Below are 22603 nucleotides of genomic sequence, written 5' to 3'. Positions count from 1 at the left end.
CTGTGTAGCCCTGGCTGTCCTGGAACTCACTCTGTAGACCAGACTGGCCTCGAACTCAGAAATCCGCCTGCCTCTGCCTCCCGAGTGCTGGGATTAGAGGCGTGCGCCACCACGCCCGGCCCCAGAATAAGATTTCTTGTGTTATGTGCAGATTTTAAAATAATGCACACACTTATCTTTTTAAAAAAAATCCAGTTGCCCTCTGATGTTCATTTGTAATGAACAACTGACACTTGTAGTTGTTTTAGGTGGGTTGTTGCTGCTGTTGTTGTTGTTGCTTTTGGGGGTGGAGGTTCTTCTGTAGCTGGATGAGGATGACATTGAACTTCTCATCTGTCACTGACTCTCAAGTGTTGGGATGACAGGTCTGCAAACCATGGCCATCTTTTGGTACTAGGATCAAACCCAGAACAGTGAGCAGGCGAGACAGTTCTACCTAAACTGAGCCACTTCCCTGACATGACCACAGCATTGCAAAGTAGTGGGTGTCACTTAGCACTATTGCCAGAAAATTTCCCAGAAGCAGTGACTTTCGAATGGGAGGTGGATGTGGTAAACTCTGAGGAAGTAGGCCAAATGATGACCACACTGCAGAGGCTGCAGATACTAAAGGTAGTGGAGTCAGAAGTAAAGGCAGGGTTTGGAAATAAGCATATTTATTGAAGCGATAGTAGATTTGTGAATTCTGAGAAGACAAAGAATAGTGATAAAACATGGGTATTGGAGGCAGGTGACTAGTTCAGATTAAAGCGTAAAACCTGCGCCCGCCCGTCCCCCCCCCCCCCCCCACCCCTTTGGCTCTTCAAGGTGGTTTCTCAGTGTAACCATCTCTTGCTGTCCTGGACTTACTTTGTAGACCAGGCTAGACTCAACTCACAGAGATCCACCTGCCTCTGCCTACTGAGTGCTGGGATCAAAGGTTTGCACTACCACACCCAGCTTCTGCTTTCTTATTTAAAACAGGAAGTAAAGGTCGGGGATGTAGATCAGCGGAGAATGGAAATGACAAGGAAGTCTCTCTGTGTCTCTTTTAAATCAGCTGTAGGGCTGGATGTGGCTCAGTTTGTACACTGCTTACCTACTGTGTATGAAGCTCCGAGTTTGGACCCCTACCCAGTAGTAGCACATAAAACAATTCCATAGTCCCAGCCTTTAAAAAGTGGACCAGAAATTCAAAGTCAATCTTGCCTAAATGGGAAGCCTGACACTGGCTAGAGACACTTTTTTTTTTTTTTGGCTGTAGCTAATGTGGAAAGTGTGAGTTGGTTACAAGTAACAACACAAGGTGAAAGAGCTGTGGTTTCACCTACCCACTTCCTCATAGTAAGCAGGCAGCTGCTAGCCAAGGCCTAACATGCTTGAAGCTCTAGGTTCCACTCCAATCTTCCTCTCCTCCTCCTCCTCCTCCTCCTCCCCCCCACCCCTCACACACACACACACACAGAGTAGCCTGTGGGCCTAGCATGCTTGGATATACTTAAACTTAGGTCCCATAAGAGCCTACTGTACATCCCAGCTATATATTGTATCTACCTTATTGCTGCTAGGCTCTGAATTTTGTATATCAAGTTACTATACTAGATACTGTCGGCAACTTGCAACACATCATTAGGCATCTATGTTTCTAAATAAAACCAAACATGGAAAGGTATAGTAAAAATAATAGACAATAGAACATTTTCTGCGCTTTTCTTTTTTAACTAGAAGCCAATTTTATTCAGATCATTACTGTCCAACAAAATACTGCCTTAATTTATGATCTGAATTCTGGAGTGTCAGAATAAATTATGGCATATTTTGAAAGCCACTTAACATTAATTTTATAATAAAAAAGGAAGACTAATACTCTGGCTTTTTCAAAATATGCTGTAGGGGCCTGGAGAGATGGCTCATTGGTTAAGAGTTCTTGCTGCTCTTGCACAGGACCTTGGTTTATTTCCCAGCACCCACACGGTGACTCAACCACATGTAACTCCAGTTCCAGGGAATCTGAATCCCTTTTCTGACCGAGCACGTACACAATACACATACACACATCTAAGCGTGCACACAGGATTTTTGAGACACGGTTTCTATGTAGCTCTGGCTATCCTGGAACACACTATGTATGTACATCAGGCTGGTCTTGAAATCAAAGCTCAACCTGTCTCTGCCTCCCCGAGTGCTGAGATTAAACTCAAATTCCTCCGAGCCTGCTTCAAAATTTAAAAAAAAAAAAAAATTGTAAAGATAACCATTAAGGATATACTCTTTTCTTTCTTCCTAATCCCAGCACAGATCATTTTTGTTCTGGGGTTCTGGCTTTTAGGATCCTCCGAATAATTTATAGTCTCTACCCTTGTTTTTGTTTGCACCTTTGTTTTATTGATTTAACTTAAAAATTGTATTTATCTGTATGTAAAAATGTTTTGTTTGCATGTAGTCTGTGGTTGGTACCTGTACAGGTCAGAAGATGGATGGCATCAGATCCCTTGGAACTGGAGTTACAGATGACTTATATGTACTGAGAAGTGAACCTGGGCCCTCCAGAGTAGCAGCCAGTGCTCTTAATCTAGAAAAGCAACCTCTCCAACCCTTTTTTCTCTCTCTTTTTTTAACATTATCTATTTTGATTAGTTTTAATTATGTAAATTTGTAGGTCTCTGCATGGGTATGTAAATAAGAGTGCTGACGCATTGTGCAGGCAGGAAAGGGGTGCTGGGGTTTTAACTGCTCAAGGTCAGCTGCAGCGAGCAGGTGCTGGGATTATGAACTTGAGTCCTCAATAAGAACCTGGTGTGGTGGGTGGTGGTGGTGCACACCTTTAATCCCAGCCTTCAGGAAACAAAGCCAGGTGGATGGAGCTCTGTGAGTTTGAGGCCAGCCTGGACAGAACTTTTTCCATGTCAGCCAGGGCTACATAACAAAGAGACTCTGACTCAAAACAAACAAACAAGAGCAGTATGTGTGCTCTTAGTGGGCTCTTGTAGAATTAAATAATTAATTAATATGTCCCTGTGGCAGGTTCCCTACTCACCTCAATGCTTTATGTCCCAGAATGAAAGACACACACATTGGGCCACTGTCTAACCTTCACTACCTCCTGCTGATAATTCCAAGTTACCACTTACTAAATTCTGTATTCTATCTTGGCTGCCTTGGACCCCACTGGGCTGCGCTCTTGTGGCTCCTTCACATGGCAGCTATCCTTTGTCCTGCACTCCTCAGGCATGGGGAATCTCCTTTCCTCCACACTCTCCCAGCATGGCAGATCTCCTCCTTCTACTTCTCCTTCTCCTCTCAGTCCCAAGCCTGGAAATCCTGGAAGTCCTGCCTCTGTCTGCCCTGCCCAGCCATTGGCTGCTGACACCTTTATTAACCAATCAGAACCAACTGAGATCAGGGTCCCTCCATGTCTTACATGCAGACATGTACAGGTCCCCAATTTTGGGGGACCCAAATTGACATTAGAATACAAGCAGCAGTAGGCCAACTCCACTACATTTCCCCCTTTTGTCCAGTTAAAATGGCTTTTTTTTCTCTCAGATATACATTGAACATAATTTTGACAATTATGTAAATTATAAGGTACGACATACACTTACAATGTCTAGTACATTATCTTTGTCAATTTAAAGTATTCTATTATCTATCTTAAAGAGTTTACAATTCTGTTTGTTTGATTTTTTAACTTGTAATACCATCTGAAAACCATCCTTTCAAATCTAGAACATCATCTTTAATGTTAAAATACTTATATTTATATTTAATTATGAGATTATAGCTAGTCTTCAACCCGTCAGAGATCTGACCGAGCCATCTCTTTAAATCCATCATTAGCCCTTGCTGACCAAAACCATGTGATTCATGACTGTAATAGAGTGAAAGCCCTTAGGAAAGAACCTATTCAATACTATATGCCCAATAAAATATAACTACTATTTTGGAATGCATCCCTTACATAAAATGTGACCATCTTGAAGTTATTCTCTCTTGATAGTTTCACAAAATAAAATGTGAAGATGACAGAAAAATAGCCCACAATCCTATTACTACTGCAGTCTAGCTGTGTTAGCATATTTTAGTCTAGCTGTTTGTGGTCCTTTTGCCCTACGCATTGATTCTTTAATGTACAGATATGTTGCAGTTATAGCACACTTGAGAACTAGGGAGCCTTCAGAACCGCCAAAGGGAATCATTGTAACAATTCAGGTAAGAGTACTGGGGGCTGGGAATAAGTCACTGGCTGCCAAGATGATGGGAGACTGAGTTGTTTTTTGAACTAGAATCAACAAACTTTGTGCTAGTTTCAAAATTATTTTAGTTTTGACTTCTGAAAAGAGGTGGAAATAAAAGGCAAAAGCATATATTTTCTGGTGAAGATACTTGGTTTTGTACATGTTGGAGTTTAAGACTAAAATAGACCATCCAGAAGAAAATACAAGGATTTGAGATAATATAGCAAGGACTATATACTTGAGGCAGTATTCTGATAGTAATCTGCCTGGAACTTGAATAAGAACAAGCTCGTAAAAGTATTTAAATAGTTAAGCATGGTGCCTAAATAGTTAGATATAGTAGTCTTTAACATGCCTATCTGATTTTACTTGTTTGTGGAATAAATTTGTTTCCTAAAACAAAGAAGAAATTTCATCAATCTGATCTCTATAGAATGCCACTGAACTTGAAAGGGTACTATTTATCATTTATCACTCCCTTGCCAGCTTCATTGGTGTCTTCTAGAACAAAAAAAACAAGGAAACTTTATAAAATGCTTCTGATGGGATTTGGTTTACATGGATAATTTATGTTATTTGATTGAGTATAATTCATTCAACCTAACATTGCGTTAAAAACAGATAAAACTTTGGGAATTTAGCTTAGTGGTAGAGAATTTACTTACCAAGTACAAGGCCCTTGGTTCAGTCTCCAGCAGCAAATGAATGAATGAATGAATGAATGAATGAAATGACTTTCAGTGGTTCTTGAAATGCTAAGCATGATCCTAGTGGCTATGTTAAGGAGACTCCATTATTTAGTTTAAACTAATGTGGAGGAAGTAAAGATTAAGGAGTATAAAAATACAAGTCGAGAAGCTGGGGAAATGGCTTAGCAGTTAAGAGCAAATAACTTTTACAGAGACCTTGAGTTGGTTTGCACCGTCCACATTGGATGACTCACGGGGATCCAGTGTCGTCTTCTGGCCGCCTCAGCCACCTGCACTCATGTGCATGCCCAAGTGCACATAACTAAAGATAATGTAAAATGCCACACATAGTGACACAGGCCTGCAGAGATGGATCTCTATGAATTTGAAGCCAACCAAGGCTACATACACATGCATGCCTGTATCAAACAATACCAAGTAAAGTGAAACAAAATATAAAATTAAAAAAAAAAAATACAGACAATGAACAAATCCCAAGTCTTGAATCTTTGAAAGTGAATAACATGAACTGTGGCCTGGAGCTCAGTTGGTAGAGTGCCTGTCTGACTTGCTTGAACTCCAGCATAGCAGCAACTGAGCATGGTGGGCACACTTGTAATCTCAGCACTCAAATTCAAGGTCATCTTCGGCTACATGAAACCCTGTCTTTGGAGTACAGAGGGGAGGATGATTTGATAAAAATGATATGTTGCTTTTCTGAAAATACAGGACACTCAGTTGAGAATTCAGATGTGTACGCATCACATCATTCAGTGTATTGAGAGCATTTTTATATATGTAGCAGGTTGGTATTTCACATGTCATTAAAAGGGGGAGAGGTTGTTTTTTAACTAATTGTAAAGATCTTTTATTGTTCTTGTGTTTTGAGGTAGGCTGTCCTGTAACCCAAGCTGACCTGACTGTGCAGTCAAAAATCACTTTTAAACTAAAACTTCCAAGCCCTGGCAGTGCAGGTGTGCAGCACACCCAACTCAGAAAGGGATCTTAATATGAAACCAAATGTGTAAAAAGTTTGGAATCCTGCATTGTTACCATATTTCTTTGTAGTTTTTTAATGTGTGTGTGTGTGGGGGGGGGGGTGTACAGTATATGTGTGCCTGACACTCATGTGGAAATAGAGGACATCTTCACCTTTGTAGGTTTCAGGTCATCTGGTTTGGTAGCCAGTGTCATCAACTGTTAGCCATCTTACTAGCCCTATTTGTAATTCTACGACAGTAGTTAAAAATCTTTATGGAATTCAAATCACATAGAATTTACTCATAATCAAGCTGCCTTCTGAACGACTTAACTGTAGGAGTAAAAGCCTAATTAGGAGCTTCACTGACCAGTTAGGATGTGTTCTCTAAGGGGGAAATGGTATCTGTCTCTGTGGAGCCAAGACACAAAAAAGTTACATCAGGCTTTTGGTGTTGTTTGGTTTGTTTCTGTTTTTGGTTTTGAGGCAAGGTCTTGGTATAGCCTTGACTGTCCTGGAATTTACTCATACTCGGCAAGATCTTCCTGTCTCTGCCTCCAAGGCTGGCATTAAAGGTGTGTACCACCACACCCAGCTTTGCGTCATGTTATTGGTGTCTTTTCAGGGAAATAAAGGCTTATGTATATTCTAAGAGTTGAACAAGAACAGTTCATTCAAAGCAAGATAGTATTGCTCAGGATTTGCCTGTCTTCGAGAGTGACAGTAGCCACATGAGTGAGAGAGTAGTTATTTCCTGGGGCTTTGCTTATAAGGTGGGAAAGAGGGACTAGTTAAGGGTCATTTGAGTTCTCTACTTTAGTTGACAGACCTGAGTTGTCCCTTCTGATGATATATCTGATTTTAATTATATAGTCCATTCATGTATAAGCACAAAATGGTAAATAGGAAATCCTTTCTAAAAGTTCAACTCATAGACAATTGCCTGATTGTTTATACACCCAAAACCAACCTGTTTCTTAATTTTGCATACATATAGGAGTATATTTTAATAAGTGTCTACAAAGAGGAGGAGAAACTTACTCTATTATGAGTAGGATGTACATGGAGCAACCCTCCTTTCCATTTTCCCCTTCAATTTAATGATGTATTGACCAAACTTGCTACTTTAATTCTGCATGTATATGGAGATCCAACTCAGGCATATTGTGGCTTTACTCCTCTGATTTCCCCGTCAGAAGAACCATTCTGTATTCCACTCACTCTGAAGGGATGATTCATGAATTGGTGAATATAGAATTCTTTAAACAAACCAAGGCCTAAAAAGACAGTGTGTGCACATGTGTTGGGAAAAGGGGAATGAATAGTACATTTGAGAGTGAAGAGCCAATTTGTTTCCTTTTTATTTGTAAAATGATGAAATATGTTTGTTTTTTAGACCTTATTGCAATATGCAAGCAACAAGAATGCATCAGAACACATTGTGTATCTTCTGGAGGTATACCGCCTCGCTATCCAAAGCTTTGCCAGCGCACGTCCATTTCTAACTACTGAATGTGAAGATGTTCTCTTAGTGCTTGGCAGATTAGTCCTGTAAGTTTAAGCTTGTAAAGTTCTTAAGAATTGAGTACTGTTGATTGTGATGTTTGCCTGACTTCTTTACAGTGCCACTATTTATTCTGCAAAGCACCAATTCCCTTTACTCTCAGCCTTCATTAAGTTCCCAAGAGGTAAAATCCAAGTGAGGCACCAGCTAAACAAAATCTACCTTTAGAATCAGTCTCATTCTCTCCCCTCCATCCCTAACTCCCCACCCCTTACCCCAGGAGTGACCTGGCTGTCCTGGAACTCTCACTCTAGACCAGGCTGGCCTTGAACTCAGATTCATCTGCCTCTGCCTCCAGAGTACTGGGAATTAAGGCCTGCACCACCACTGCTCACTGAAGTCTTTCATACTCAGGTTTGTACTTCAGTTCCACAGTCCATTTTCCTTCTCTTTCCCATAGGTATAGAATGAGGTTAATCAGTTTGTTATGACTGTGACCAAGTGCCAAAGAAAACCAACTTAAAGAGAGAATTATTTTGGCAGTTTCAGGGGTTTTAGTCCATCATGAGAAGGAGACCTGGTCAAGTAGAGCAGTCTTCACCCTGAAGCAAGAAGCAGAGAGAGAATGCCTGCCCCAAGAATGGGTTTGCTCCCTTATCTTCCTAATCTATCTGGAGTCCGGGCTTTAGACAGCACTGCTTACCTCAACTGAAGTCTCCCCCTTAGTTAATCATTGGTGGGAATCTTTCACAGATACACCCTGTCCATCTTCTAGGAATCTCAGTCTAATCAAGTCGGCAACCAGAATTAATTACCATAGATTTAGGATCTGGAAATTGGTTATCTTTGAGAAATAGCATATACTTCAGAAAAGAAACTAAAACTTTGCAACTTGTTTACATCTTTTGAACTGAAAATAATTTTACCAGCACAAAATATCATTATAGTAAAGCCACCCTACATGTCCATGATATTTAGCTGTTTAAATATTGGGTTGCCTACTAGCAGACGAAATTACACCATTAACATCGCTCATCTCAACAGCTATTCAGATGTAGGCTGGTGCTGTCTCATTTAGATCCTGCATCTCTGAGTGAGATACGTGCTGGTCAGAGGACTCTTATCTTTTGTCTAGCCCTACCTGTTTGTATTCTCTTCACCACAGCTGAATCTGACATTGTTGTGGAAGGTTAGTATTCCTTATTCATCCCATTGTTCTCCCTTCCAAGTCCCACTTACTTCCTGCCACTTGATATCAGTCTCTACAGGCAAAATGATGTACTGTAAGATTTAGGTGAGCTGTTGGTGGATTGATATTTTGAGTTCTTTATTGACATTTTTAGGAATCTTCAAAAAATCCTTTTCTGTTGCTTCTTCCCTCTGCCTGGGTAGTAGGTATTGTGGAAGGAAGAATCATTTTTGCTTGGTTTTTAGAAGTGAAGAAATCACTTAGCTGATGATTCTTTCCACTGCAAGTGATAGAAACAGAAGTGGATGACAGTCTGCATGTCTGTATAACTGTGTCAACTAAACTCACAGCATCCTGAGAGCTTGTTCTTGGTCTATAGGTCTGGGTAGCCTTCCTGTGCAAGTGAACACTGCTTAGAATATGACTTTTTTTGAAGGCTCCTATATTTCTAAAATGTATTAAAACAACAATGTAAACATAAAAGCATTATAGTTTTTCCTTTTTTTTCATACTTGAAAAACCAATAGAGCAATTTCAAAGAAAAGGTTTAAAGAGTATACATATTTAAACCATTTAGAGTAAGTATAAAATTCTTGCATATTTTTTCATGTGGCACTTAATTTGTTACTCTAACTTCATTACATACTTACATAGTTATTTGCATTGTAGGAGTTGTTTTGAATTACTGCTTTCAGTGTCTGAAAGTGAACTGCCCTGTGAAGTCTGGGTACCATTCCTTCAGTCTCTACAGGTAAGTCCATTTTAATTCAAAGAATTTCTCTGCAAGTTGTCCAAATGTATATTTAATTTCAGCAAAGAAACTTTGAAACTTAGAATAAAACCAAGCTATTACATATTTGTATGTTTATGATTATTAAACTAAAATATTCAGATTGTTCATAAGACAGTGCCTTGTCGATCAATATAAATCTCTAGATCAGCCAAACTAGCTGTCGTAGATTCTATTCATACATTATACTCACAAGAGACCACTTGGGTGCTCACTTTTCTAAGAGGGTGGAACAGACTAGAAAATGGCAAGTGTCCTTCCTGCCCAGCAACAGGCGTCAAATGATCTGTTAAGGGTAGAAACTGAAAAGGTATTTTAAAAATATACTTACAAACTAGGGAGATGTTTAACCAGCAAAGTTCCCGCCTCGCAAGCGTGAGGGCCTGAGTTTGGATCCCCAGAACTCAGAAAAGGCAGGTGTGGTACTAGAGGCCTACAATCCTAGGGATGTGAGATGGGAAGCAGAAAGAGGATCCCTAGAGCTCATGTCTACCTAGCCTAGCCTCCTTGGCAAAGCTACGGGCCTCTTGAACAAAGAAGGTTGGTAAATATGCTGGAAAATAACACTAAGGTGTTGACCTAAGTGTGCACACACCTGCATATATATATAAATGCATACAAATAAGCATTAAATATCTGATCTCTAACTAAGGGTCATTGCTCTGTATTACTTTATTTTAAATATTTTATGTCCTTTAATCAAGTAAACCTTAAAATGTAGATATTATTCAAATCTCCCTTTACAACACAGAGGTACACATAGGAAAGTTAGCTTGCCCAGAGTAACATCCACCGCCTTCAGATTCAGAATCCTTCATTAATGGCTTCATGCAGGACACATATTTCACAGTAACTTGGACCTGTTTCATATGGGCACAGATAAAGATTTATATATTAAAAACACACTTTAGAGTATAGAAATGTATTTCCTCTAGCCTATATACTACAAAATGAAGTGATTGTAATATCTCTTAGGGAATAAGAAAATTCTTTGTCATTCTTGGCCATTTGAAACCAAGTAATGTGGTTCTGATTTCTTAGATACTCAAACAACCATTAGATTCATCTTTCATGTATGGCGCATTGATTTCTGCTTTTGTTTGAGATTTATTTGGGTTTTGCCTTAGCTTTTTTTTTTTTTTTTTTTTTAAAGCTGGTCACACTGTGGGTTAGCTGAAATCTAAGACCAGGCTGTCCTTGATCTCATTCTGTATCCCAGAAGGCCTCAACCTTGTGACAGTCCTGCCCTAGCCTCAGGAGTGCTGGAATTACAGATATGTAGCACTACGGCCAGATGAGCACAAGTATTTTTGTCTTGATGCTTTGAGGCCTTGTTTGGTCCTGGCATGTTGCGTTCTAGAAGGACACATATACTTAATTCTTATTGCGCTGTTAGTATTTTTATTTTATCCTCCCTAGACAAAATACTTTCCTAAGCTTCTTTATTTTCTTAGAGTGTTTGCTTGAGTAAAATAAGTGCCTCTTCCCCCAGTGTCAGTTTTAGTAGTTAATCAAACTTGTAGGATATATTTTTGAATGTGTTGAGGAAAATTAATGGAATAACACTGCAGATAAATGAGCGGTTTGGCCCCTGTTAAAATTCTAATATAAATATAAAAATAAGTTTTTCTCATTTTATGTGACAAACGGACCAAGCAGTACATGGCATTCTGGATACTTTTGTCAAAAATAAACTTTTCTTTTCTTTCTTTTTTGATAAGGACTTGTTATGCATGTATCCTGGGCCAGCCTCAAACTTTTAATCTTCTTTTCTCACCTCCCAGGTGTTTTGATTGATAGGCATGCCACCATGTCGCCTTTGGGGTTTTATTTTGTTTTGTGCTCCATCCCCACCCAGAATATGAGTTTGTATCAGCAAAGGCCTCAGGTCAAGTCCTGCTGACCAATGTACAGCCCTCATGTATTAGAAAACCTATTGTGAACAAGTTTTTGTCCTTGTTCTTGTTCTCAGGGCTGGAGATTAAGCTCATGCTGTCTGAGCTCTCTTACACTGGGCCGTATTTCCAGCCTGATGAAGATTTTTGTTATTGTTCATAATAGTTAGCCGGGTTTTGTTGGTTTGGTTTGGGTTTGGTTTGGGGGGTTGTTTGTTTGTTTGTTTGTTTTGTTTTTGGTTTGACTAGAGCTCACTTTGTAGCTAGCCCAGGTGGGCCTGGAAGACATGATTCTCCTACGTAGGCCATACAGCTTATTATTCTTCAGTTAATTTTTATTATGAGCATGCAGTTTATTCTACATGATTTGAAAACCAATATGGCTTTACTGTGTGTGAACATGAATTATTTCACTAAATATCTCCTATTTGTTTTAATGGTATGAAACCGAATAACTTACTGCCATTTCAGTTTTATAGATTTCTAGGTGTGTCAGTTGTACGTTGAAAAAAACCCTGTGCTGGCAAGATGGCTCAGTGAGTAAGGGTTTGGATTTTTTGTTGTTGTTGTTGTTTTGTTTTGTTTGTTAGGCCTGACAACCTGAGTTTAAGCTTTAGAACTCAGTGGCTGGCAGGAGAGAATCAGCTGCCACGTGTTCTCTGATGACCTGCACAGAGTATTCTTTTGCACATAAATAAAACATTTAAATTAAAAGAATTTAACAGATGAAAAAGTAAACTATTTGGTGTGGCATCCCTGACCTTGGTTCTCACTCCTTCAAGGTTGAGGATCATTTCATCTCGGTACTGGAAAATACTAATAACATCAGATTTAGAGAGATGTATGGGGAGAAGAAAGTATTATTAAAACCATTTACATTTCAGTTGCTGTTTATCGCAGTAGGGATAATACTTTCTTCTTTCTGTTTTGTTTTGTTTTGTTTTTCAAGGCAAAAATTTCTCTGTGTAGCCCTAACTGTCCTGGAGCTTACTCTATAGGCCAGGCTGACCTCGAACTCAGAGATCCCCCTGCCTCAACCTCCCAAGTGCTGGGATTAAAGATTTATGCCACTACTGACTGGCTTACTTCTTTCTATCACTGTGTTCTGTTAGGCACTGTAGATCCAATGATCTGATAGTAAATCCTGAAATTTTCATGTAGACCTCTTGTCTTCACTGAAAAGTAAATATCTGTTCTGTGTACAGGACAAAGAAGTCTAAAGACCTGTCAGTCTGTAAAAGGAAAATTTTAACAATCTAAAATTATTTCAAATAATTACAGGTTAAATATTGGCCCCTATTTCTTTCCCCCGTCATAGAAGGTTTTAAGTAGCCCAGGCTGGCTTTGAGCTCTTGATCTTTCTGTTCCTTCACTTGTACTTACTGATTGCTGGATATGTGCCACTCTGTCTCACTATGTAGGCCTGGCTGGCCTAGAACTCCAGATGTGCCTTCCTCTGCTTCTCAAATGCTAAGATTAAAAGTTTGTGCTGTCATACCTAGTAGCAATTACATTTAAACGCACATGCGCGCGCGAGCACACACACACACACACACACACACACTAATAACCAAGACCTTAAAACATTTTGTATAAAACCATGTCTTATTTAACTAATACATTAACAAGAATTTAAATCGTTGAAAATCAGGGTTGGAGCTGAGTGAGGCTCAGCAGTACCCCACACTCCAATGTCATACATACATCGTTTATTCCCATATGATAGTTATTTTTATTTGCAAGACTATGCTGCCTGAATACTGAACGGGCTGGGCCTTTAAGTGAAGTCTGCTACTGCCAAGGTTAGTAGGTCTGGCCATTTTAATTACTGGGATATTTTAGATATTCTACTCAGGTATAAATTGATTATGATAATAATTTTATATGAAGGAAATTCATGAAAACATTTTAAATACATTTTTAACTTGGTTGGAAATATCCCAGTAGGGAAGTACAAACATTTGAGGTTTCTCTCTCTCCCTCTCATTATAAGTGTTGGGGTCCAGGAGTTCCCTCACAAACCACATCAACACTGACCTCAGTCAGACAGGGATAGTGTATTGAGCATACGACCCAGGACTGATCTGTCAGGGCCACAAATCCAGACATTAAGATTCTACAGGGTTTTTATACCTAAAATCCACAAACATTTATGCCAAGTTATTCCACCAGTCAGGATTTAGGGACAGGATTTTATTCAGAACAATGTCTTTATACACTTATGCTGTTCCCATTAGTTGGAGTATTCAACTGTGTCAAGGAACTTGCCTTGTCTAACAGTATTGTCTTGTCAATCAGGATGGATTGGACTTGTCTAACATTTTGTCAACCAGGATGTCAGTTACCCATGTACATGTCTCTTTCTGCCAAGTAGGATGTCAGTTCTTAGGGAGGCTTTAGGAAATTAAACTTTACTCAACCCCTACTCAAAATGGAAGTCTATTTTTTTGTTGTTTTGTTTTTTTGTTTGTTTGTTTGTTTTTCGAGATAGGGTTTCTCTGTGTAGCCCTGGCTGTCCTGGAACTCACTCTGTAGACCAGGCCGGCCTTGAACTCAGAAATCCACCTGCCTCTGCCTCCCAAGCGCTGGGAATAAAGGCGTGCGCCACCACCACCCAGCGAAATGGAAGTCTTATTCCAAATTGTTTCTTATATTGGTGCAGGTGTCTCTCTTATGTTGGAGTCCATCTCAGGGGCAGCTTATAAAAGCAGATACCATAAAAGCTTATATACAGGTGCAGGAAATCTTACTGGGTGGTTGGTTCAGGTCCAAGTTCATTGTGGATAACTAGACAAAGCAGTTCTACTGACTTCTATCGTGATTGGTTTCCAAGGGCACAGAACATAACAATATATCAATCAACTTAGGCACGAAAGTTTCTTTCTTTTTTCTTTTTCTTTTTTTTTTTTTTTTTGGTTTTTTGATTTTAGAAAGTTTCTAGAAACAACATTTGAGAACTTTTCCTTATAATATTAGTAATAGCACAAAATGGCAGACTAGACAGGAAATAGTTACCTAGGCCTTAATATTTTACCTAGACCTTAAAAGTAAGTATTTTTCAGTTTATTGATATTTAGCTAAGTTGAGAAGGCAAAGCTTTGTCATTAGCTTCTCTTTTTAAACATGCTACTTTTGTTTTAGGAGTCGCACGATGCATTGTTGGAATTTGGGAATAATAATTTACAAATACTGGTTCATGTTACAAAAGAAGGAGTGTGGAAAAACCCCATTCTTCTTAAAATTCTGTCACAACAGCCAGTAGAGACAGAGGAAGGTAAGTCTTAACACTCTATTGGCCATATTGAATTCTAAGAGATTTGAAATTGGTTATTGATTAAAATTTTGTACCTAAGTTTTTTGTTTTGTTTTGTTTTTCTGAATAGTAAAAAATAGTTACTAACGTGTGTGTGTGTGTGTGTGTGTGTGTGTGTTGCACACTAGAATCCCAGCATGCAGGATCTGGGGACAGGAGAATTGGTTCCAGGTCAGCCTGTTACAGTGACAGCATATTTCAAACAAATATTTGAAATATCTTATAGAAAAAAAACAAAACTTTTTTCTATAAGAATTCTTACTTTTAGTGTTGTAAGTATGTCTTTGTATTTGCTTTAAGTTGTCTGGCATTGAGTAATGATTCTCATATGGAGTTCCTGAAATGAAGATTAAATTGATAGTTCTTTTTTGTTTGTTTGTTTGGTTGGTTTTTCGAGACAGGGTTTCTCTGTATAGCCTGTCTGTCCTGGAACTCACTCTGTTGACCAGGATGGCCTTGAACTCAGAAATCTGCCTGCCTCTGCCTCCCGAGTGTTGGGATTAAAGGAGTGCACCACCACCGCCCAGCGCTAGCTAACATCTTATTGTGACTGCTGTGTTCATATGTTCAGGGTTTTTGTTGTTGTTTTTTTTTTGTATAGTAAGCAGCTTAGCATAAGGGTTTGTGGGGGTTTTGTTTGTTTTGTTTCTCACATGAAATAACCTGTTGTGTGTTCAGAAGACATCTATGGGCTAGGGTCTCTCCTTCCACCTTTTCATTGTGGAGAATCTTACCTCAGATTGCTAGGTGGTCTTGCCAGCCTTCAGGTGTTTAGATTTTTCTATTGGTTATGACCTTTGGGGACTTGTTTGGAAAAGATAATTTCCTTCATAAATGTAGGCAAGTGGGAGACTAACAAATCATTGTCAATAAGAGCTGTTAGAGGTCATACACTGCCAATGGTGGGGTATGCTTTGCTTTTGTTTGGTTTTTCAAAGCAGCGTTTCGCTGTGTTGCCCTGGCTGTCCTGGAGCTCACTCTGTAGGCCAGTCTGGCTTAAACATACAGAGATCTACCTGCCTCTGCCTCCTGAGTGCTGGGATTTTAAAGGCATGAGCCACCACCACTCAGCTTATGGGGTATGTTTATCATGTATTTTCTAATTTTAGTAGTGTCCTTTTGTTAGTATGGTAGATCTGTTTATATCAGCATTATCACAGAGTGATGCATTGCATCACAGTGTTCCTATGGCTACATTGTCACTAAGTGGCAAAAAATTGCCTTTTAGAGGTTTTTAAGTATATAAACATTTTACCTGAAAGTATGTGTGCACAGAGGCTTGAAGAGAGGGTGTTGGGAATTCCCCTGGAACTGAGTTACTGATGGTAAGTCACTATCAATATATATATATATGCACACATACACATACATACATATATATGGATATAGTTACAGAGTTATAGAGAGAGAGTTATATAGAGTTATATATATATAGTTATATATGTATATGGATGTGTCTGTGTGGGTATGTGCATGTAAGTACAGTGCCAAAGGAGACTAGAGTCATTGAATTCACCTGGAGCTATAGTTACAGCTGTGAACCATCTCCTGTGAGTTCTGGGAATCGGATTTTGGTCCTCTTAAAGAACAATATGTACTCTTAACCACTGAACCATCTCCATCCCTACGAACTCCTTTTAAATTAATCCTTAAATGTGATTGTTTTCAGATGATAAAGGACAGATACTGTCAATAATTATTTAGTCTTCCTAACACCTATGGCTGGGGATCGCCTTATAATTGGCAAGTGTTGTACTGCTAAGCTGTTTGTTTATATGTATGCCACAGCAGAGGACAGCCTTATTAAGTATTGAAACACATGGATTCACACAACTATTGTTTTATTTTGCAGCGATAGTCATGAACCAGTACCCTGGACATGCAGGATAAATGCTTTGTTGAGCTGCCTTTCCAGCCCCTAGATTTCCTTTCAACATATAAATGTATCGATAAGTAAATAAGAAATAAGTATCTAAGAAATATAGATACTTTTCAAGAAAGGGAAAGAAGCTAGGCATGGTGGCACACACTTTAATCTCAGCTCTCAAAAGCGGAGGCAGGTAGATTAACCTTATTTGAGCTAGAAGCTCATCTGTGCTGGCTGGCCAGCAGAGCTCTGGAGAGCTGCCAGTCTCCAAGCTTCAGTAGTGGAGTTACTACCTCCTTTTGTGTGAGTCCTGGTATCAAACTCAAGTCCGCAGAGCAAATGCTTTTATCCAGTGAGCATCACCCCAGCTCTTGAAATAACCTTTCTATTATTATTTACATTTATTATTTAATGGTTTACTTATTTTTATTGAATTTTTTTTCCGGTGCATTGGTGTTTTGCCTGACTTTAAAAGTATTTGACTGAGGGTTGATAACCCTTACTAAGTCCATGGTTCCATAGAGAATACAGAAGTCTGAACATTGTAGTTGACCACATGATTGGTAGCAGAAGAGCACAGAAGATATCAGAGATAAATAACAGCAAGTAATAGTGAACATTTTATTCCATGCTTGCTTTTGTCCTGTTTCTTATGTGTATCACTCCCATTTCACACATGATCCTAGAATCCCCTTTAAGGGGAATGACGTGTATTAACATCTTATACAGAAGAAGCTTCAACATCAGTAAGACTGAATCCTCAGATGGCAATTTAGAATTCTACAGTCTTACATTATAACCCCTTATTCTGCATGTACAGAGAAATCTTAGTGTGATAAGAGATAGATGAAAAGTACTGTGCAGCAGGACTGGAGGCTTCATAACATTCCTGCTTTCTAGTATATTGTCTCCTGTGAGATTCATAACCTGCTCATAGCCGTGTAACACAGATAGAGTGGGGTCTAATAATAGGCAGAACATAGCCAGGCGATAATGTGAAGAGGTTTAAAGAACTACAAGGCCAGGGGCAAATAGCTCTGTGGTTCTCTGAGGAGAGGACCACATTTGTTTTTTGAATACTTGACATAACATTACTGAAAACAAAAGAATAAAGAAGTATTGATAGGGGGAACTGTAATAATTATTTTGTGGATTTAAATGATTATTATTCTAAAATGGGAATGGCTAAGGTAAATGTGATGTTTTTCCTTCAGGACTTATGACTTTGGTTCCGCTTTACAGTTTAAAACCAAAAGCATATAATACTAAGACCCAAGCTCTGCCTGCTAAATCTAAGTCTCCAGAGTTGAAACTCAGTAGTTAAAAGTAGGTACAACTTCTGGAGAACAACTTGGCAACATGGGCCAGAATTATTGAGGAAAGCCTTTAAGCTAGTAGCCCCACTTCTTGGGCTTTGTTTTGTTTTGTTATATGCTCATTGGTAAAATGACCCATGCACAGGCTTGTGAATTGCATCATTATTGATGATTGCTAAGATTGGAAACAAGTTGTAAATGGATCAGTAGGGAATCATTAAGAGAAATTATATTATATATGTGAATAGTGAGATTTGGTTGATAGCAATAAATAATAAGACAACTCTAAGATTGATGGTAGAATGAACTACTCTATCATCTACTTGGTTGGTCAAGAAAGGGATCATTTTCCCAGCACTCGGGAGGCAGAGGCAGGCGGATTTCTGAGTTCGAGGCCAGCCTGGTCTACAAAGTGAGTGCCAGGACAGCCAGGGCTACACAGAGAAACCCTGTCTCGAAAAAACCAAAAAAGAAAAAAAGAAAGGGATCATTTATGTAAGGATACAGAAAAAGATGAAAAGAATTGTTTTTCTGGGAGGGAAACTAAAGTACTGATGTCAAAATAAAAGGGAGATTTTCTTTCTCTTTTAATGAATCTTGCAGTCTGGAGAGATGGCTCTGTGGTTAAGAGCACTTGCTTGTTGCTTTCAAGAGGACCTAAGTTTGATTCCCTGTACACACGCAGTGGCACTACTCTAACTTACAGATACTCACATGGTACACATTTAAGCACACAGATCTGAATATGAATACATGCATGCATGCATATATAAAAGAATCTTTTGGGGGGCTCTCATGCTAGGTAGGTTTATAGGCATACACCACCATGCCTGGGTTGGGCCACAATTTTAGCTGCATATGTGTATGCACATAGACAATGAGTTATCTTACTCTTTTTTTTTTTTTTTTTGTGGTTTTTCCAGACAGGTTATTTCTCTGTGTAGCCTTGGCTGTCCTGGAACTCACTTTGTAGAACAGGCTGGCCTCAAACCCAGAAATCTGCCTGCCTCTGCCTCCCAAGTGCTGGGATTAAAGGCGTACACCACCACACCCGGCTTATCTTACTTTTAAAAAGATAATTTTAAAGCTAGGGGAATTACAATGGAGGAGGGTTTTGTTACAAAAAAATTAAAATTCTAGGAAATGTTGACACTCACTTTATTTAATCTCAACAAAAGCAAGTGGATCTCTTGAGTTCAAGGCCAAGACTGGTCTAGATAGAGCATTCCGGGCGATACACCTGAAGACCCTGTATCAAAAAAAAATTTACATCCTTAGACTTACTGTGTCAGAATCTGCATTTAAATAAGTCTCCTGGGTTCTTAGGAGGCATTTTCAAGTTTGAGAAGCAGTGCCTTAGATTAACCACCTAAAGCAACTTGCTTGAGGGCTACATTATTAGATAAGGCTGTATAATGTCACAGACTTGTTGGGTGGCTTTGCAAAGTTGAGAGCTTGCTGAGCACTGTATGTTAGTGTTCAGAGCAGCGTTTTCCAAAGTGTGTACTAAACCAGGAGCATGTATTTTACAAGGGATTAATATTTGTAAAAGGGTTCTCTGGTCAAATCAGCTTGGGAAACACTGGGCTAAATACACATGAACAGTTTTATTCATTGCAGGACTGTTCAGAGATTTGACCAAGGAATCCTTCTTTTTCTAGGACTATCTCTCAGGTCTTTTGGTCGCTGGAACACACTTTGAGAAATGCCTGCTTTAGAGGAAACAGCACCACTGGCTTTGGAATCCTTGGCAAGTGACCTAACTTCTCTGAATATTAATTTTTCTAACTTTAATCTGTGGACATTACTTGCCTTGGTGTTGGTGTGAAGACTAAATGAGATATATAAGAACATTTAGCATAAAACTTGGTACCTCATATGCATCCCCTTTGTGGTAGCTAATATTGTATAGGTCACTTGCTTCATTTTCTTGAATTTATTTGCACTTATAGTTGATTTCACTATTCTTAACAGTGCTTTAGGGGAGGTGATCATGTAATTTTTGAAATATTGACAGTTTCAGTAAAACGTTTGGTGTTTAGAGTAAAACTAATTAATATGAAAATTGTTAGCTCCATTTCCCTCTTGTCTCTGTTAGAGGAGTCTTGAGACTAGAATAAGCACTCAGTTATAGAAACTCAGAATTTAGTAACAACAAGGAAATTAGAGGCAGGAGAATCACGACTTACAGGTCATCCTCAGCTGTATAGTGAGCTCGGGACCAGCCTGAGATCCACCAGTCTCAGAAGAAAAGGCAAAGGCAGAACGATGAAAGTGTCATCGCTACTCTGGCATGTGGTACATTGTCATACTATTGCATTTTTCCTTTTTTCTAGTTAACAAATTGATTGCACAAGAAGGACCTTCCTTTCTACAAATGAGAATCAAACATTTGTTGAAGTCTAACTGCATCCCCCAAGCTACTGCTTTATCAAAACTGTGTGCAGAGTCTAAAGAACTTGCACAGGTGTCGTGTTTTCAGCAAGCCTATATCACATGTTTATGTTCCATGCTTCCCAGCGAAGAGGCTATTCAGGAGGTGAGTCCATTAGGTAACCATTCACTCTTGCTCTAGGTGTGATGTGTCAGTATAGGCACTGCATGGTTTATTTCCCTTCATCCAGAATGAAAGGCACAGCTCATCTTTTATGCTTAAATAAATATGTGATATATATATCTATATAGATATGTTTAACTTCTTCAGATTGGATATGAAGTTAGTTATAGGTATAGTTGGGTTTCTAAAATGGATAATTAAGAATGCACAAATGATGTTTATAAGTGTTTACACATGATGGTCTACTGTGGAATTGTCAGATATAAAAGTAGCTTTCCTTCTGACAGTTGTAACTTTACTGGATTTGGGAAATTAATAAGTAGGTCAAGGAATAATCCAAGGAGTGTGGGAATTAATTTTAACTTAGTTAACACTTAACTTTGTGCGTTTGCCTCTGTAACACACAAGTGCAAGACTCTGAGCTTCATGAATATATTTTACTAATAATTAACTGGTCAAACTGGATACCATGGGGTATATAGAATGTTAATAAAATTGCTAAGTCTTTAAAAACTGTTTTTATCGATTGTATTATTTTAATGAAACATGTGAATCATGTTTCTTAGAAAGTTTGGAATTAGTTCTCTCCAAATGTTTAATAAATCAGGCCGAAAAAAAAATAGGAATGCTTAGTCTTTAAGTCATTATTTATCTTTCCTCTTAGCCGCCATTCCAGATTTAACCCATGAATTCTTACTTCTACACCGAGACATCTTTCTTTGTTTATAATTGTGCATGTGTGCACACAGGTGTATACATATGAGATGTATTTTTGTGAGCATGCATGCATGGCACTCCTGTGGATGCCAGAGGATAAGTTTTGATGTTAATTCTCTCTTTTACCTGGTTTCCAGGGAGCTCAGGTCACCAGGATTGTTGGCAGGTGTCTTCCCTGCTGAGCCAGCTGCAAGCTGAAGTTTCTAACTAAATGTAGGCATCTCAAAGATCGAGTTCTCTACAATATCGTAGTTTCTAAATTTAACTTTTCCCCTGTATCCTGCTCTCTTTTTGCTTCATTCTCTGTACTGTATGGACTTGACCAGCACCAGTCAGGACCTGTGCCTTCCCCAGCCTGCCTCATCCTCATCGTATTCCCCTGCCTCTCTACTCAGTTACATCGGATAGCATTTGCTCCTCTGGTCCTCTGTTATTCTTGTCCTTAATTGTATCTCTCTGACTTCCTCAAATCTTTATCTGCTCTGTTGTATTTACCTGTATCTGTCCACTGGGCAGATAGGTTGAGAAAAGCTTACCAGTTAATTCATCTTTAAATCATTTGCACTATATGCATTTCTTTAGTCTGCTTACCACCCACCTTCCTAGGAAATCTCTGAAACCTGCGCTTCTCCCTGTTGTTCTGTAGAAACTCAGGTACTTCGTTCCTGAATGTCTGCTCACCTCCTTTACTCTGTGTATGTGCACCTCTTGTTATTGGAGGCAGACAGTTCCTGTTCTTCAGAGTAACTTCCTCACTCGTATGACAGATCTCTCATTCACTCTTTGCTGTCCTAGAGGATAACTGAGAGTCCTTCACCCTGTTAGAGATCTTTAGCACTCACTTCCTCTTACAATGACTCCAGTTTCTCGTCCTGGCCTACTCACTGAGTTAACTTTCAGTGTGAATTTACTGTGAACTATTTTTCTCCTCTCAGGACATTCATATTCCTTCTTATTTGTTCTCTCCACCCCGGTCCCCAACTGAGCCTGGGTTGGCCTTGAACTCCGGGTCCATCACTAGAGTGTTAAGTTCACAGGTGTGCGACACCAATCTCAGTTTTATTTAGTACTGGTGGAAATCAAGGGCAGGGCTTCATATATGCTAGGCAAACATTCCACCAACTGAGCTATATTCCCAGGTACTACCTCCCGACACCTTCAACTTAAGACTCTCCTGCTACCGAATCTGGCTGTAGCTTCTTGCTTTTTTTTTTTTGAAAAAGGGTCTTTCTATAGCCCCTGGCTGTCCTCTGCCTCCCCAGTACTCGAAATTAAAGGGATGGGCTACCACTCCCACTCCTGACTGACATTATATGGTTCTCTCTCTCTACCCCACTCCTGACTGACATTATATGGTTCTCTCTCTCTCTCTCTCTCTCTCTCTCTCTCTCTCTCTCTCTCTCTCTCTCTTTTTCTTTTTAAGATTTATTATTATATCTAAGTACATTGTAGCTGTCTTCAGATGCACCGGAAGAGGGAGTCAGATCTCATTACGGATGGTTGTGAGCCACCATGTGGTTGCTGGGATTTGAACTCAGGACCTTCAGAAGAGCAGTCGGTGTTCTTAACC

The 22603-nt window shown here is 39.3% G+C and overlaps 1 protein-coding gene across 1 annotated transcript in view; it reads left to right on the top strand.

Annotated features, from left to right (window-relative positions):
- Window positions 1–22603, top strand: part of Rlf (rearranged L-myc fusion) — a 61741-nt gene that overhangs the window by 17975 nt on the left and 21163 nt on the right. The window contains exons 2-5 of the mRNA XM_021160506.1: window positions 7282–7436; window positions 9248–9329; window positions 14405–14537; window positions 20096–20298. Of these exons, the coding sequence (XP_021016165.1) occupies window positions 7282–7436; window positions 9248–9329; window positions 14405–14537; window positions 20096–20298 (573 nt within the window). The remainder of the gene's footprint in view (window positions 1–7281; window positions 7437–9247; window positions 9330–14404; window positions 14538–20095; window positions 20299–22603) is intronic.

Source organism: Mus caroli, chromosome 4 (assembly GCF_900094665.2).
Source record: "Mus caroli chromosome 4, CAROLI_EIJ_v1.1, whole genome shotgun sequence".
Classification (NCBI taxonomy): Eukaryota; Metazoa; Chordata; class Mammalia; order Rodentia; family Muridae; genus Mus; species Mus caroli.
Note: the sequence above shows the minus strand (reverse complement) of the source record. Positions and strands in the feature narration are given on the sequence as shown.